Source organism: Setaria viridis, chromosome 9 (assembly GCF_005286985.2).
Source record: "Setaria viridis chromosome 9, Setaria_viridis_v4.0, whole genome shotgun sequence".
NCBI lineage: Eukaryota > Viridiplantae > Streptophyta > Magnoliopsida > Poales > Poaceae > Setaria > Setaria viridis.
In genome coordinates this window covers 15,071,174-15,088,196 of record NC_048271.2, presented here as the reverse complement: position 1 = coordinate 15,088,196, position 17,023 = coordinate 15,071,174, and the positions used below count along the sequence as shown (strand labels likewise).

The window sequence follows — 17,023 nt, the reverse complement described above, 5'->3', positions numbered from 1 at the left end:
TACGATACTTTTCTAGTCGTAGGTAGGGCTACCTATCTAGTTTCGTGCTTCGGGCGTACCAGATTCAATAGGCTAGGTTATAGCTGACAGATTTCTTTAAGAACTAGCCGCCTATAAGCCTCGCTAGTAGTATTCCTGCCCAGTGCCGGAGTAGTGACTCACAAGGTAAGTTCTCCTCGATGCATTTCCTCTCTTTTTCTACGTACACTTTTTATTCCTCAGTAGGTAGGGACAACGTTCGAGATCTCATCCGACCGTCTATTTATCACTGATTGGGAGATTGGATTGGAATCCGAGGAGAACAGATTGGATGTCATGGAACGAATGGGGCACTACGTTGGTTACCCACTGCTAGCCTAGCGGAGATTTCTCTATTTGTTGAAAGTGGAAAGGAGTCATATTTGAATCGGAAAGTTGGGCTCGTTCACTCACACCTTTCTTTGATTATCGATGACTTGGCTTCTTGCTCAAGTAAGCACCCGGCATACCAATTCATTATCCTTGGGGCTCGCTCCTTCCTATCTACGTTATTCTTTCTTTGTTACTCTCGTAATGACGTTCCGAAAGAAATCAAGGTTACCAGGTCACAGCTCAGATTCTTCTTCCCTTATAGAACCTTCCCGAAAGAAATCAGTGGAAGTGGGCTGGAAGGAGGCAAGCAAATGAAGGGAGGCATGGAGGGCCAACTACAAGAAGCAAAGCTTTGTAGAAGCTTCTAGAGGCATGAACTGAACTTCGTTGCCTTCCCGCGCGCGAAACGAATGGGCGCTGTGTCGTGGGTCAGTTTTGGGGTGGGGGGCAGAGAGAGACCAGAAGAATGATTCATTTGGATCGACGAGCCATTTCGCGAATCAATAGTCGCTCGAGTCCAGTAACCCAGTTACGGGGCAGATCTCGCCAAAGCCCTCTTTCTCGGTCTTTCGTCGCCGAATTTTTTATATTTTTATATTTTTTATTTTATAATTTTATCAAAATAAATAATCAATCAAAAAATTTGCAAAAATAGACCCCTACGCCGGATCAAACGGACAGTGCACTTTCAAAAAATTATAACTAATTCATATGAACTCAAATGGAGATAAATTTTATATCAAAATTGTAGAACTCGACGAGATCTACAACTTTATAGTTCAATTTTTTTTTCATTTGGTATCATCTTGTTACTCAAATAATCGACACAGATTTCAGATCTAAAATTCAAATTTTAGATCTTAAATTGGGCAGCACATATTCAAAAAATCATAACTAATTCATATGAACTTGAATAGAGATAAATTTTATATAAAATTTGTAGTTCTCGATGAGAATTACAACTTTATAGTTCAAACTGTTTTCATTTGATGCCATCTTTGTGCTTAAATATTCAATACAAGTTTCAGATCTAAAATTGAATTTACATGTGGAACAGTTTCCGAACTCATGGAACTACGTATGTCCGGAACAACATACCGTATGTGAATGGAGCGTTCCACGTAATGGGTGGAGCGTTCCACGTAATGGGTCTTGTGCTCAAATAATCGACAAAATCACATTGTGGTACAGTTTCTGAACTTTGGAGCGTCCCACATAATGGGCCAAAGTAGTAGAGCAAATGGCGGACAATGGGCCTTGTGACTAGATGTGGCAATTTGAGTTCATAATTCATATATGTGAACATCTAAAATTTTAAATGAAGGGGAAATTTTTTCATCTAAACAATGTTTATATTGGAAAATAGAGGTATTTGTTAGGTGTCTTGCAATGCAAGAAAAGGGACTGCAAATTGATGTGTCAGCAGGTTGAAGAATCAGCATTTCACATTCGTATCTATTCATATATCTGTTTTTTCATATTAGCGTGATGTGGGCTAAGACATGTTGTAGATATGCGATGATTAGTCATCTGTCGCCTACGGGGACGTGGGTTGGCCCAAATAATTTAGCTAGCCCATTTACTTTTTGTAGCTAGCCTGTTTTGACTCGCTAGGTGGGCAAGTGCTAGTAATAGTTTGGCCCGTTCTGATGGCATGCGTGCTTTCTTTTCTTTTTTTTTTCAATTGCATGCATGCAGCGCTGGCAGTGGCAGGCCAGCAGCATGTAGCCGCATCTTAATTAACTTTTCTTTTTCTTTTTCTTTCTTGTTTGTTTTTTTCGTGTTTCTTTTTCTATTGTCTTACGGAAATTCCTTCTCAAGTGTATTCTATTTCTCATCTTGCATGGTCCAATTCTTTATTTTTATTTATTTTTCTTTTTTAAATATAATGCTTTTATCATTTATTTGTATTTTTATAATTCATGTTCCTTTCCTTATTCTTTTCTATAGACTAAGTCTCCGATTGCTGTAGAGTATTAATATTTGATTTTTCTTTTTTCATGTTTCATTATTACTTTAATCTTTTCTTGCATTTGGGGTTTTCATATTCCCAATCTATTGTTTTTTCTTTCATTTTTTACGCATTTCTTCCTTTTGTATCTTTTTTGTTTAGTTTTTAGTTCCACAATGTGTTATGTCGTGGTTTGCAAATCGTTATATCATGTGTTCATACATTCTTTCATACTTGTTTAATTTTTTATTTATTTTACATTCTTCCATATCTACTTACTTGTCCCGTATCCATAATATATTTGTTCCTATTTCGTCAATTCATATAGTTTATAAATATTTGTTGGTTGTTCAATTTGTTCCCAATCTATAGAATTTTTTTCCTTGAGTTTATATAATTTATTCATATGATTAGTTCTGGACTGAGTTCATATATTTTTGTTCCAGACATACGATATGTTGTTCCATCAGTTCGTATAACTTGTTCCAGGTCTATATGTTTTTTTCTGTTCTGTGTATTCATATAATTTGTTCGAGGTGTGCAATTATTTTGTTCCATGAATTCATATAATTTATTCCAAATATACATATCATAAAAAGTTTCACCTTCATAAAAATATCCATAAATAAATTCCATAAAAATATAGTTGAGTGTGTTGTTGTTTTGAAGATTTTATTATAATAAGATTAATGGTGCAATCAAAATTTAATTTAGATGCTTGGTTTAAGAATTGTGGGTTTTTTTATTTCGAACACATGTTTGCACATGGACAATGTCAGCAACTTTGTCTTTTCTGCATGCATCCACGCCGTTTTACTGCTGCAGACAATTCTTTTAGGCTTAATATGGGCCGCTATACTGCCGTGAACACGTGAGGTCTTAATTAATCTCTACAGGTGATAGTTTGGATTTTATCACCTTTTGTGATAGCTACACGCAGCCATAGTGCTGGGGAGATTAAAGTTTTGGAATAGTGATTAACGAGCACAAACGCGAGCAAACACAAGAGAATAGGCTCTGATACGATGTTAATATTTTTGAACAATGAACAAACAAGTTTCAAAGGAGAGAACCACAGATTCAGAGGAGAAAGGGTTTCAGATAATAAGGGAAGGACAAGTAGCTAGCATAGCATAGCAGTCAGTACATGCTAAAGGCTAGAAACAACCAATCATCAGTAGTGAGATCAATGTGCCATTAATGGAGTAATATACCAAACCACATACAAAATAAAATAACAACATTTAACTAGAAATCATATAGTAACAGATAGTTAATTCACTGGTGAAAAACATCACAATTCAGATATTTAAGTCCAAGGAAAATAGTACAACTGATGAAGCCATCAGCACAACGAAACACATATGATCAAGATTCAGGAATCACATAAGGGATATACAACAAATTTCCTTAGGTCCCTAAATAGAAATATCAAGGTTTAGACTCTAAGGGTCCACTTCATTTGCGATCAAGCGCTTGCCTCACCTTTCTCGGCCAGAAATTGAGATGGAGCATGTGTTTGGATCTTAAGTGAGTTTACCCTGGGGCCTGCGCTAGCAAGCTTTCTCTTTGCTTTTGGGGGAGAGCGAGTATGACTCATCTGAGCAGGCAAGGCAAGGCTTGCTCCCACAAGCGAGGCAAATCAAGCTCGCTTCGGAACCGAGCACACCCTAATTTTAGAGTTACATAAATTTTGAAGGACATGTATCCTCGCTAAACCGCATTTGGAGTGAAGTAAAACAATGATTCATGAAACCTACTCACATATCTGCAATCCATAGTCTTTCTGAAGTGAAAACAAACCTCAAACTCCTTTGATGCTAAATTTTTAAAAGTATTTTCAAAAAAGGAAAGCTCGGATGAATTTGCACATTGATTCAAAGTTCATGTATAATATCTAATATGAAATATGATACAACAACATAAAGAATATGGCATTCAATATGAGATACATGAATACATGTTTAACAATCTATCACGTAAACATAACATTGAGTTTGTAGTGATGATTATAAGTACTAGTCCATCAACTCATCTAGTAATTTTTAGAAACATAAGTAATAAAAATTAGTGAAAATTTGGGCCATATAGCTGATAATCAAAATTTCTCTCTATAATTTGTTAATTATTTTTAACATAATACTCCTATATATACATAATTATCTTTATCTGATTGTGATTGATTTTATTGAGCAGGTACTATATATAGTTTTTGATTTTGATTTATATATTTTTTCACTTTGTATCGCACCTCTACATGTGTTTGACATGTGTTGAATTGAACCTTAGTTTGAGCCACGTGTTTAACAAAAAAAAATTCACTGCTTCGTACATACATACATAGCCTAATGGTGACATGGACGTCATGCATGTATATCTTAAGCTAGTATTTTATATTTTAACTTAGAATCACTTGTGTACTTGGGATATTTTTATACTAAATTTTGATCCAAATTTAAGAATTATTTTAATAATGACATATGTGGGTAATTTAGATTTTCATTTAGGGGTTACTTTAGATTATTCCTTATAATATCTTTAGTGGGTAATTTAAATGAATACTGAGGGGTTACTATACATAATGGTTGATATGGATAATTTACATATATATTTAAGGGTTATTTAGATCATTTTCATAATAGTATAGGTGGGTAAATTGTATGTATATATGTATATATATATTTATTTGGGGGTTACTTGAAACTATTTTCATAATAGTATATTTGGCTAATTTTTTAGCAAATATAATAGATCCAATGATTATGATGATTAGAGTCTAGCGGATTGATGGACATGTGTTTCTGATTTTTATAATATTTTTTTTGAATTTATCTGTTTTTCTAGTGTGTTTATTGAGGATTAAAATGGAGATCTAAAAAGAGTCTTCAATTACAAATAGTAAGATTACTAATCTCAAGTAAAACATCCGTTATGACAACCTTTTTAAGAGTTTTTCAAAAAGATATACTCGGATGAAGTTTTACATTGATTGATGGTTCAGGTACGTTATATGAATAACGAAACAACAATACAAGGAACATCACTTTAAAATGAGATATAGAAATACAGGTTGTCACTATAGGAATAGCATCGAGTTTGCAGTAAAGATTATTTGTTTTACTAACCTTGAACATTTATAGTTTAATATTCAGACCATTAAATCCATAACAAAGCAGCAGAGTCTAATCATCATCAACTAAGTTAATAGCACCACAAAGCAAAAATCAGCTGACAGGATAATAGCAGACGTGACATGCACAAGAACCACATAATCCTCCACCAAAACTGCTACCAAATTCAGTTTAAAACCAGAGTAAAATCAGCAAGGAAGCAAAAGCAACAGTAAACCAAATTATTCACCTAATCACCTCATGATCGGCAACATTCTAGCTGATCCAACCATCAGTCAACAAGTATTGTCGCCTCATTGAATAACCATCAGTCAATAAGTATTGTCTCCTAATTGAATAAGGAATAAACAGAATGATATCTCGGCTTGTGAACAAAACTATTGGTTTAGAAGTCAAAACCAAAGTAGAGAACAAAGAGGCATTCAGCTTGAGCAAACTGTAGCTGCAAAGCTAGCATCAGGCAACACCTCAAGCAAAACTAAACAACATTGACCCCTGACAACGCAGGAAGGAATAGGCAACTAGTTTTCACAAATTGCTCCTTGTGCCAAATTGACTCACATACATATGACAACGAGTAGCATGTAGGATCAGTATCTCTCAAAACAGCATTTGTCACTAAAAATTAATGCTTCTCAGAATAACATGCAAACATTAAAATGTGAAGACAGACTATATTACAGAGAAACAACCGATTCAGTTAATCTCAAGTCCCAAAGGAGTCTGCTAAAATACTAAAACTGCATCAAGGAGTAGAAGATGATCAAAGAGTACGCCAGAGCCCTCAGATCTTCGATGGGCATCACCCCTGAGCCTAGTGTGCAAAACGGGCATATGGCTCCCGGAAGCTCCTTGCAACCCTCGCAAAGACATAGATGATGCGCGACCATAGTCCCAGCACAATTTAGTCAAACTGAACATGTGCTTTCGGGCCGTTGCCGTGGCTGGGGCACGAGGCTCAGCTCGCAGTGCGGGCAGAGGGCATCTGGGATGTCTCGGCAATGTTGGCAGCAGCATAAGTGATTCGGCTGTGCAATCATCCTACCGAGGCTGCTGGTCTGAACACCCGACAAAGGCTGGGCCAAAAGAATACCCTAAAGGTAAGTTTATTTTTTTTTGGATGTTAGAAATCAGAATAATTATTTTTGTAAAGAAAGGTAACCGAAATAGTATTGTAAACCAAATAATATCGGATAATCTAATATATCAATGGTATAAACCAAAATTGTACTCCCTCTATCTAGAAATGAAATGAGTATTTAAATTGTGGGAAAAAAATCTTCCAAAGTTAACTTTTGTTACAATATGATGCTAATTACTATTGGTTTAATATCGACCCAAATTGACTTTAAGTATAAACATATATATTAATGCAAATTTTATACACTAAATCTACTTACAATTTAACTATTTTTTGTCAATACTTCTAAAATTTGACCTTTTCGTGATCAAAATACGCGTACTATTTTTGGACGGGGTGAGTACAAGCTAACTTAACAAACTTAGGATTTTGGTCATTTTTCTGATGAAACAATTTTGGTTATTACATTATTGGTTCGGGTTTTGATACAATGGTAGGATTTCGGATTTTTTTTTATGCGTCTTGAGGATCGACCGCAGCAGCTTTTGATACAAAATGTCCCAGGCTCCCAGCTTGAAGCCTATTTGGACTGAAGTAGCCCAGCCTTCTTGATGGCTCGAGTCCAGTAATCCAGTTACGGGCCAGATCTCGATCACCAAAGCCCTCTTTCTCAGTCTTTCATCGCCTTTGCCGCGCTCTCCCCGGTCAGTTCATCTCGTCCAAACCCTCGCCGCCATGGCGACGTGCTACTCCGCCTCAGCGATCGTCGGGGGCACGGTGACCGAGCAGTACGTGTACAAAGTCGATGGCTACTAGCGCACCAAGGAGCTTCCCAATACCAAGCGGATCCAGTCTCCCCCTTTCTGGGTCGGCAAGTATTCCTGGCGCATCTCCTACTACCCCAATGGCTCCCATCCCTCCTACGCCGACTACATATCGGTCTTCCTTAACCTCGGCGGCACCATCACCAAACCTGTCAAGGTACGACCCAGGTTCAGTTTGCTCGACAAAGCGGGGAACCCAGTGCCGGCCGTTCGATCCCAATACACAGAATCGATTGAGTTTTTCGTCGTGGGGGCCGGCAAGGGCTTCCATGATTTCATCAAGAGGGAGGGTTTGGAGGCGTCGGAACATCTCGTGGACGACTGCTTAAGGATCAGGTGCGACGTCATCCTTCCCGCCAGTATCCGGACGGAGGATAGGGCGCCGCCGCCATCTGACCTGCAGCGGCCTCTTGGGAACCTCTTCGTGAACAAAGAGGGCGCCGACATCACGTTCCAAGTCGGCGGCGAGACGTTCAGCGCGCACAGATGCGTTCTTGCATCTCGGTCGCCGGTCTTCAGGGCAGAGCTCTTTGGCGCGACGAGAGAAGGCACCACCACCACCACCATCAGGGATTGTATACGGATCGATGGTATGCTAGCTCATGTGTTTGAGGCCTTGCTGCATTTCATATACACAGATTTGTTAGCGGAGATGACTGGGCTTGAAGAGTCTATGATGGCTGAGCATTTGCTGGAAGCGGCGGGCAGGTACGACATGCAGGGGCTTAAGCTGATCTGTGAGGAGAAATTGAGCAGAGACGTAAACGGGAACACGGTTGCAAAAATGTTGAGGTTGGCTGTGCAGCACCGCTGCTCAGGGAGACTTGCGTCGAGTTCTTAAACATCCTCCTTCACTGGATGTGATCATGGCCACCGATGATGGACTATTTGAGTTTGTGGCTATAAGGTGCCCTGAGCTTTTGAAGGAGTTGTGGGCTTATGAGGATGATCCCATCCATGATGAGTTGCTCCTGTGCTTATGATGAGGTATTTGGTGACATGGTCGAATTCCGTGTTAGTATTGAGCATATGTTTATGATGAAATAGGTGGTGAATAGTCAGCCGATTACATTGCTCAATCCAAACACCCAATCAGCTTACAAGTTAGCTGGTCGTTGATATTGAAGAAGCAAATGTCATTACCCTGCAGTTTCAGCAGTGAGAATGATAATTAAATATCTAGAACATGTAGTGGCTAAGCTATCAAGTACTAGTTCTTGGAGTTCTAATAGTAATATATGTGTGCCCCCCTTTGGACTTCTGTTTTTATTTTCAATTTTTGGTCAGTGATACCCTCTAATTTTGTGGAGGACTTCTATGTATGACGCAATAAAATATTTCTATTCTAATGCCTTGTCACCTTGTTTATCAGTTCTCATTCACAAGCCACCACATTTCTTATGCAAATGAAACCTTGACAATTATTCTGCCATCATATTCTTTAGTTTCTTCGGGCACGTTACAATGCATCGATCGACCTGTGTTAGGCTGTTTGCACTATATTTTCAAATATGAATTTGTCTGATTTCTACTCATTCTTTTGAACTAATTTATACTCATTTAATTTAACCAGTGTGGATTCATCGATTGTGCAGCTTTGTAGTACTTCACTGAGTTTTTTTAACTGCAGGGCACATAACAAAGCTTACTTGTTGGAAGCGTTTTCAGCAATCAAATATTGCTTGTCGTCCTATCATGGTCTGGTTTCAGTAATGCTATGTTTGGCAAATGAGATTAATATCAGGAGTGGTGGACTGACAAGGATAAAACGCTGGCAATAGGCTCTAATCCGATTGTAATCTCAGTGACCTAGCAGGTTTGGATGGAGAAAAACAAGAAGAGAAAACTGCATGTTTGCCACTAGATTTTAATCCCTAACTGCAAACTTGCCAAAAATAAAAGAAATTGCAGTTTCAAAGATGCCATTGGAACCGACTGAAGTCCCTTCGGAGAAGAAAACTGTTGCCACAGATGTCCGAGCACAGCGTGCACTCCTTGTCAAGAAATCTAGCACAAGGCAGCTTCGCTGACCCGGGATTTGGCATGTAAGAGCATCTCCAACAAACTACCTATTTTTTCTCTCTATTTGACTCTGCATATTTAGTTGGTAAAAAGATTCCTCTTCATGTTGAGTTGCTCATTCCAATATCATCCATTTTTTACTCTCCAAATCTCAACGGCTAGTTGTCTCCACTCTATATTCCAACAGCAACAGCACTCATTTCACTAATTAAAATCCTTTCTTTCTCTTTTCTTTCCATTATTTCTTCCCTCTCTTTCCTTCTCCTCTCTCTTTTCCTTATCCATTCGTTTCTTTCCTTCTTCTCCGGCTCCCTCTTCCTCCTGGAGCCCGTCACCCTCCAGCCCCGCCGCCGCTGACCCCTCTTCTCTGGCTCTCCCGCATCCGAGCCACCGATGCCGCCGTCCTCCAGCCCCTACGCGGCTGCGTCCACGCGCACCGCCGCCTCTCCCTCTTCTCTGGCTCCCCGCACCCATGCCGCCTCTGTCGCCATCCTCCATGTAACCGTCTCTCCCTCTTCTCCGACTTCCCGTGCCCGCACCACCGTCGTCCTCCTGCGCTCACGCCGCCACTGCCGCTTCCTCTTCTCCGGCTCCCCCATGCCTGCAGTGCAACCATGGTTTGGAAGGCGGAGCAGGATGGCAGGAGCGTGGGGCCTACACTTGGCAAGGCAGATTGGCTTGCCAAGTTTGGCCAGCGGGAGGAGAAATTTGGCCATTCAGATGGGATAGCAAGGAGGATGGCAACTCCTTTGGAGCAAGATTTCCATGTTGAGTTACTAAATTTTAGCTTAGGGAGTTGAATAGCAACTCTCTTGGAGTTGCTCTAATACGAACATTCCCTTTCTTTCTGAAGACAAAGAGAAACTCTTATACTGCTAGTAAAGCACATAGAAACATGAAAGACAGTAGAACATTACGCTTACTTTTTTTTTTCAAGTTCACGGAGAAACAAAACACTTACACACTTCAAAAGAGATTGACAAGACGACGCTTACATGTATGCATAAGCTTATTGCTACGGAACGTACGGACGTACCGACTACTACGGGCGACGACGACGTCGACGATTTGGTATTATAGGCTAGCAAAAAAGCGAGCGTGCATTGCAATGTTCGGGCTTCAAATTCCTCAGGCATCGGACCAGGTGACGGGCACTCTCCCATCGTCGGTGTTGAGCCCCAGTGCCTTCCACACCGCCGGCGACCCGTCAACGATGTTGTTGTCGCACGGCGGCTCGAAGTTGTGCTCGTCGTCGCACCCGTGCATGGAGTCGCACTCGTCCACGACCTTGGCCGTGACGGACCTGCCGTTGCTCGCCCGGATCACGACGCTCCTCCTGCACCGGCTCCCCCGGCCGAACCACCCCGTGGACAGCGCGACCACCCTCTCGCCGTCGCCAAAGAAGGTGCCCGTGCAGCTGGCCGCGCCGCCGCCGTCCCCGTGGTCGGCGAAGCTGTTGAGCGTGAGCGTGGCGCGGGTGCCCGTCGTGACGACGGGCGGGGAGCACGCGAAGGTGGTGTAGCGCTTCCCGTCCTCGCAGCACACGGAGTCGTTCTCCGGGTTGCAGCTGCCGGACTTGCCGCGGATGGAGCCGTTGGGCTGGCAGGACTGGAGGAGCGCGCGGTGGGGGAAGGCGTCGAGAGCAGCTAGCGGAAAGACGGCGGCGAGCGCGAGGAATGTATAGAAATAGGAGAGGCGACGAGCTATGGTTGCGCTAGCCATGGTTTGGGTGTGCGGTTCAGCTCTTCCTGTTAATAAGCACACCTGAGACTGGAGAGGATGTGCTGTGTGATGCTGTGAGCTTGTGATGTGCATAGAGCATGGCGGCATGTCCTTATATAGCCGCGGCCCGTGGGGGATGGAAATGAGGAAATCTTGAGCATGGCTAGGCGTTCTGATTGGTCAGTTGACCATCCAGTGAAGAAGTTTTCAATTTCCATTCGTCTCTCGGCCCGGTTTAACTTTTGTGATTGTTTTGCCGTTCCAAAATTGCCACATTAACTGATCGCAGAATGTTCTTGACACAGTTGAAAGATCTTTTTTTTATATATTTTAGGACCTAGGAGAACAAACTATCGTAGATTGAAGCATTTTTATCTCTGTCAAGTGGAGGCGCAAAGGCCGTAGACTGTAGACAGGTGATGAACGTGACAAGGACTATGATGATTATCCAACAAGTAAGGCCCGTGTATGAGACAACAGGCAAGGAACCGAAGATTTTACCCCTCACGAGCCGTTGGAACCAATCACAAAAGGGGCCCAGCTACCGGATTGCATCGTTAACAATGCGTTACTCAGCAAACCAGCAACGGGAACATATGAGGCAGGCCGGCCGGCCGGCCGGCCGGATGGCCAGTCCACCTAGGCAGGCGCTGAGTTCACTTGTTAATGCACACGCAAACGCAGATTCTAGCTACGAGTGTATGTTTACCGTGCATGTTTTCTAGCCTGTCTACGTCGATGCGTGTAGATGCCACATTGCCATGCCCGTCACTGGGGCGAGTTACACTGCATGCTTAGAACAAGCAAGAAGTACATGACTACCGATCAATGCCGGCCGAACATGAAACGTGGATTCCAGCTCCAGTTGTGATCATGATTCCCTTTGTTAGAAAGACAGTCGTGATCATGATTTCGCCTGAACATGGTGTGGCTGTGGCTGTGTCTGTGTGAGTAGTGAACGGAAACCGGGCAGCCGGGGTGGCGGGCAGCCTTTGATTTGAATCACGGTGTCATGTCGACCGTCCGGTTTGGACGGGTCGCCACGTGAATCCACCTCACATGGGCCGACTCGCGAATCCACCTCACAGGCCGGTGCGCTCGCAAATCTGCTGCAATTACACGCCCGTGTGGGGCTTGGCGTGTAACGAACGATGGGCCAGCTGTCTGGAAGAGCCCGGCCCGCCGGCCGTGTGAGCTTCTCACTGGAGATAGACAGACATGACATGCCACTGAATAAAGCAAGCAAGCAACTAACTTCAGGGCAGGCAAGACATCGTTCGCCGAAGAACATGATCAGTCTCGCAGCTAGATCAACAATCGCATGGGCATGAGAAGAGACAAATCGAACCAGCAAAATGTTCTCTGAAGAAGAAACATTGACAGACAGAGCTGTCAGCACTAGGGTTTTTATTCTGCCGACCAGGTTCAGGCACTGGTCATTCCTTCCTGCACTAGGACATTTCCTCCTATATACAGTATGTAGTAGTAGTAGGATCAACTGCACTGCAACTTCTCTGCTGGCAGCCTGCTTGATTCGCTGAAGCTGCCGAAGTTAAACACAACGTACAATTAACAGTCAGATGAACACGTCGTAACCGCCTCCTCATGTCGGATTGAACTCCCGGGCTTTCGAGATGCAGAACAGCACACCGCCAACTTCCATGAGCACCACTACAATCACATCCATGGCGTCGACGAATCCGAAAACTGCAAGGACAGACACCACACCATCACTCACACCACCGCCTGATTTTTTTTTTCTCTTCAATTTCCAAGGAGTAGGACAACGACGAGGCTGAAAGCCTGAAAGAGGTGGGCAGCAGAGAGATCGAGAGAAGGAGAGAGCTCACGGCGCTGCTCCCACCGCGGCTGCGGCGGGAATAACGGGACGCGGAGGTAGCAGCCGTAGCCGACGAACACCACCGCGGTGCCGCGGACCATCGAGAGCCGGCCCCGCAACACCAGCGCCCGCACCACCCGCGCCGACTCGTTCAGGCACCGGGAGCACTCCGCAGCGGTGCGGCTGGCCGTGCACTGGCTCCCCAGCGCGGTGGTCGGCGCGTCGTCGTCGTAGAACCAGCCGCGGAACGCGTCCTCGCGGGGCGTGGACGCGTTGGTGTCCGCGTAGGAGAGGAAGCAGCCGGCGCGCCAGACGCCCGCGCGGCGGCTGGTCGCACCGCATCCGCTGGCGACGTCCTGGGCGTCGGCGGACAGGCACGAGATGCAGTCGCCGAGGGAGGAGCCGCGCGGCGCGCCGAGGCCGAAGCAGGCCCCGCGCGCGAAGGCGCGGTCGCGCCCGGCGGCGCCGGAGCGCGTGGCGGTGGATCCCGTGGGCGCGGACGCGGCGGCCGAGGGGAGGGCGGCGAGGAGCGACAGCACGTTGGCGCGGAACGCGGTGCCGTTCTTGGAGCGCGCCGCCGGGGCCGGGGTGCAGTCCAGCAGGGGCGGGAAGTGGCTGCTCGTGCCGGTCGGCTCCAGCTTCAAGGCGCTCCCCGATTCCGCGGCGGCCATCACGAGGGGGAGGAGGATTAGGTAGGAAAGCCCCCGGGCCTTCCGGTTCGGGCACGCCATCGGCGACGCCGCGATGGAAACAGTGAGTGGTGGCGGTGGTTTGCAGCTGTGGCGGCGAGCGCTGGAAAGGCTGAAGTCCCAGCCCGATCGGTCAAGCAAGCGTCAGTGCGTGTGTGAGCCCTCCGGCAAGCCTAGCCATTAGCAGCGACCGGCGGCCCTCCAGCCGTGTCACGCGTCTCGCCATGTCCCCTTTGGCGGCAGGCAGACGCGGTGAGCCAGTGATGCGCTCGTTTCCCCGTCTTGCACCGATTCAGTATGGCGCGGCAGCGTGGCGTACTCGATGATAGAGACGTTACGACGAGTCTGTTCCTCGAGGCTCCGGTTCTCTTTTTCGTTCTAGGCACAATTCCAACTTTTCGAGGTGATGCATGCACACACACGTAGCAGATCGGAAAGGCCAATAACGCCTTGAGCTAGCTGGACTGAACGAACACAAAAGTGCTGTGAAGTCAAAAGGTTTGGGCAATTTTTTTTAAACGGACCGGCTGGAGAGCTGCCTATTATATTATATTAGAAAGAGGAGATCCTAGATGGGAAAAGATAATTACAAGAGCTAGGCTCTCACCTTGAAAGAAAAAAGAGAGAAAGAAAACACAAAGCTGAACTATACTACACTCGGCTAAGAAGGTTAGCCAGATGTTAGGAATAGATCCCACGAAGGAAAAAGACGAACTCACACTAGAATTCCCCTGTAATTCTATTAGGACTCGTACCATGTAATCCTACCAGAACTTTTCACTTGTAACCGACTAGTAATCCCGCCCCCTGAAATATATAAAGGAGGGCAGGGGTCCCTAGATCGGTAGGTCAATACCTCATAGAACCACAACAGAGGACTAAATCCTCAACACCAAACAAGACCCAAGCGTAAGGCGCAATATACAACACCCCAAACAGGATGTAAGGTATTACGCTACTCTGGTGGTCCGAACCTGTATAAATCTGGGTCTTGTGTTCTCGCTTTTACCTTCAAATTTCAGGTTCGGCGATCCCCTACCAACCAATCTACTACCTCAGGATACCCCTCGGTAGGTTGCCGGGTATAAAATACCGACACCAAGTCCTTTGCTCCTGCCATGATCCACACCACCGCGTCCTCTTTGATCCTTGCAAGGACTACAGAGTTTGCGGCTTCCTTCCGATTGAAAATTCGTATGTTTCTCTCTTTCCAAATTATCCAGGTTACGAGCATGATAAGAGATCGCAATCCCTTCCTTGAGACGCTTGATGCGGATGCTAGAGTTGACCACCAATGGTGCACTGATGTTGCTTCCCACCACTCTCTTGGGTGGATTGCTTGATTTGTCGTCCACGTTGAAATGCCCTCCCAAACCCATCTCGTGAACCGGCACATTGTGAATAGGTGTAGCACCGTCTCTTGTTCGTGTCGACATAGAGGGCAAAGATTTTGGTTTGGCCATCCTCTGGTTTGTAGTCGATCCGCCGTCCATACCTTGTTTTGGACCGATAGCTAGGAGAATAGCTTGCAGCCTTGAGGTTCCCATGGCCGCCAAATTATCTTTTCAAAATCAGTCAGCGAGGATCCTATGAATTGCGCGTCATAGGCTGATTTCACTGTGTAGATTCCGTCCGTTGTCAGCTTCCACACGATGTCATCTTGCACTACTGTTGTGAGTTCTATTGCACGCACCGCCTACCACAGGAGGTAGAACTCATGGAAGTGTTGGCTGGAGAAGGATTCGTGACGGAAATTTATGTCCCTAATCTAGTTGTGATTGCGCAGGGTATCCTGTAAGACTCTATTTTTTCACTTGGAGTTTTTGTAAATGTGTGACGCTATATCTCTTGGCCTTAGTCCCTGGTGCCATGCGCTATGCCAGAATGATATCTTAGCCCCGTCTCCGATGTGAATCGTTGTTGCTGCTGCAAATGATAACATGTCTTTATTTGTGCACGGGATTTCCGAACCAACCCACGTTTTGCCCGACTCTTTCCACTCTTGCTAAAGCCATCGCAATCTAAGTCCTCTTGCGAATTTGTTGAGGTTTAGGATTCCCAACGCCCCGGAGCGTTTTGGCTTGGCCGATCGGGGTCAGTTAACTTTGCATTTGCCGCCAGTAAGAGTCCTTGCCCCTTTTCGCATCAATGTCATGCAACAACTCCTTTGGTAGCGCTGTCAGAAGGTAGACCGTTTGTGAAGGAAGGACATATTTAGCAAGGGTCATGCACCCAGCTGGTGCAATATTTCTTGCGTTCCATGCCGTTAGTTTGCCGATGGCTTTATCCACTATGTGCTGGAAGTGAATTCTCCTCAGTCTACCTGTTGATAGGGGAAGGTCTAAGTACTTGACCGGGAAATGGCCTATGGGTGCCGCAAGGTCCCCTAGGACATGGGTGAGGTCGATACCCTCACATCTAATCAGAATTATGCATGACTTTGTGAAGTTTGTCTGTAGGCCGGAAACATCCCCAAACTTTTGAGGAGGTCAACAATGGCGTTGACATCTTCTCTTGCCGGATTCATAAAACTGGCTGTGTTGTCCACGTATATGGACACTCTTATATTCATGGCCCTGCCCCGAAGTTTGTAATCAGACCTTTCAAAGTTGCTACATCTAGGAGCGCGCGGAGGGGTTCAATGGCGATGACAAAGAGGAGCGGAGATAGGGGTCCCCCCTGGCAGAGCCCTTTGCCATGCTTGATGGTTCATTTGGGACCCTGTTAAGAAGGACCCGTGAGGATGAGGAGCAGAATAGGGAGGCTACCCCATTCCCTCCATCTAGATGGGAAACCCAGGCGCTTGAGGAGGGATAAGAAGTAGTCTCATCTCATGGAGTTGAATGCCTTTGCAATATCTAGCTTGAAAAATAGCGCTTGTCTTCTCATGTGGAGGTAGCGCCTCATCATATTTCTAGCTGTCAAGAAGTTATCGTGAATGCTTCATTTCTTGATGAAAGCGCTTTGTGTGGAGGAGATTAAATGTTTCATGTGCAATGTCAGACTAAGCGCAGGCTTTTGTGATGATCTTGATAAAAGAGTGGATGAGGCTAATGGGTCTGAAATCGGCCACAGACTTTGCACCTTCTTTTTTGGGGAGGAGCACTATGTTTGCTATGTTGATTAGTGGGAGGCTTGCATTGCATAGGCTATAGAAGGCATTGGCCGCAGCGACAATGTCAAACTTGATAATCTCCCAGCAGCTTTTGAAGAAAGCCCCTACCATTCGGGCCTGGCGCTTTATCCATTAGCATCTCGAGCACCGCCTTCCGTAATTCATCTTCAGTAAAGGGTTCATCAAGCCCTTGGAGATCCACAACTGGCAGCTGTAAGGTGTCCCAGTCTTGCCCATGTTGACCCGGTTGGCCTAGGACCTTTTTGAAATGATTCTGGATGACCTCTACTTTCTCTT

The 17,023-nt window shown here is 45.0% G+C and overlaps 2 protein-coding genes across 2 annotated transcripts; one reads left to right on the top strand and one right to left on the bottom strand.

Annotated features, from left to right (window-relative positions):
- Positions 1 to 7,249: 7,249 nt before the first annotated feature.
- On the top strand, positions 7,250 to 8,321 carry LOC117835326 (BTB/POZ and MATH domain-containing protein 1). Its single transcript, XM_034714683.1, has 4 exons — positions 7,250 to 7,315; positions 7,391 to 7,928; positions 7,977 to 8,046; positions 8,144 to 8,321. The coding sequence occupies exons 1-4, from the start codon at positions 7,250 to 7,252 to the stop codon at positions 8,319 to 8,321; spliced, it is 852 nt and encodes a 283-aa protein (XP_034570574.1).
- Positions 8,322 to 10,488: 2,167 nt separating this feature from the next.
- LOC117835324 (kiwellin-1) lies at positions 10,489 to 11,106 on the bottom strand. Its single transcript, XM_034714682.2, has one exon. It carries the CDS (start codon positions 11,080 to 11,082, stop codon positions 10,489 to 10,491), a length of 594 nt encoding a protein of 197 aa, XP_034570573.1. The 5' UTR covers positions 11,083 to 11,106.
- Between the last annotated feature and the right edge of the window lie 5,917 nt (positions 11,107 to 17,023).

Excerpts from the sequence above, each read along its gene's own strand:
- LOC117835326 (XM_034714683.1), top strand. The coding sequence starts at position 7,250 with ATGGCGACGTGCTACTCCGCCTCAGCGATCGTCGGGGGCACGGTGACC. Across the intron at positions 7,929-7,976 it reads GGATTGTATACGGATCGATG|ATTTGTTAGCGGAGATGACT; the intron begins GTATGCTAGCTC and ends TCATATACACAG. Across the intron at positions 8,047-8,143 it reads TTGCTGGAAGCGGCGGGCAG|CACCGCTGCTCAGGGAGACT; the intron begins GTACGACATGCA and ends TTGGCTGTGCAG.
- LOC117835324 (XM_034714682.2), bottom strand. The coding sequence starts at position 11,082 with ATGGCTAGCGCAACCATAGCTCGTCGCCTCTCCTATTTCTATACATTC.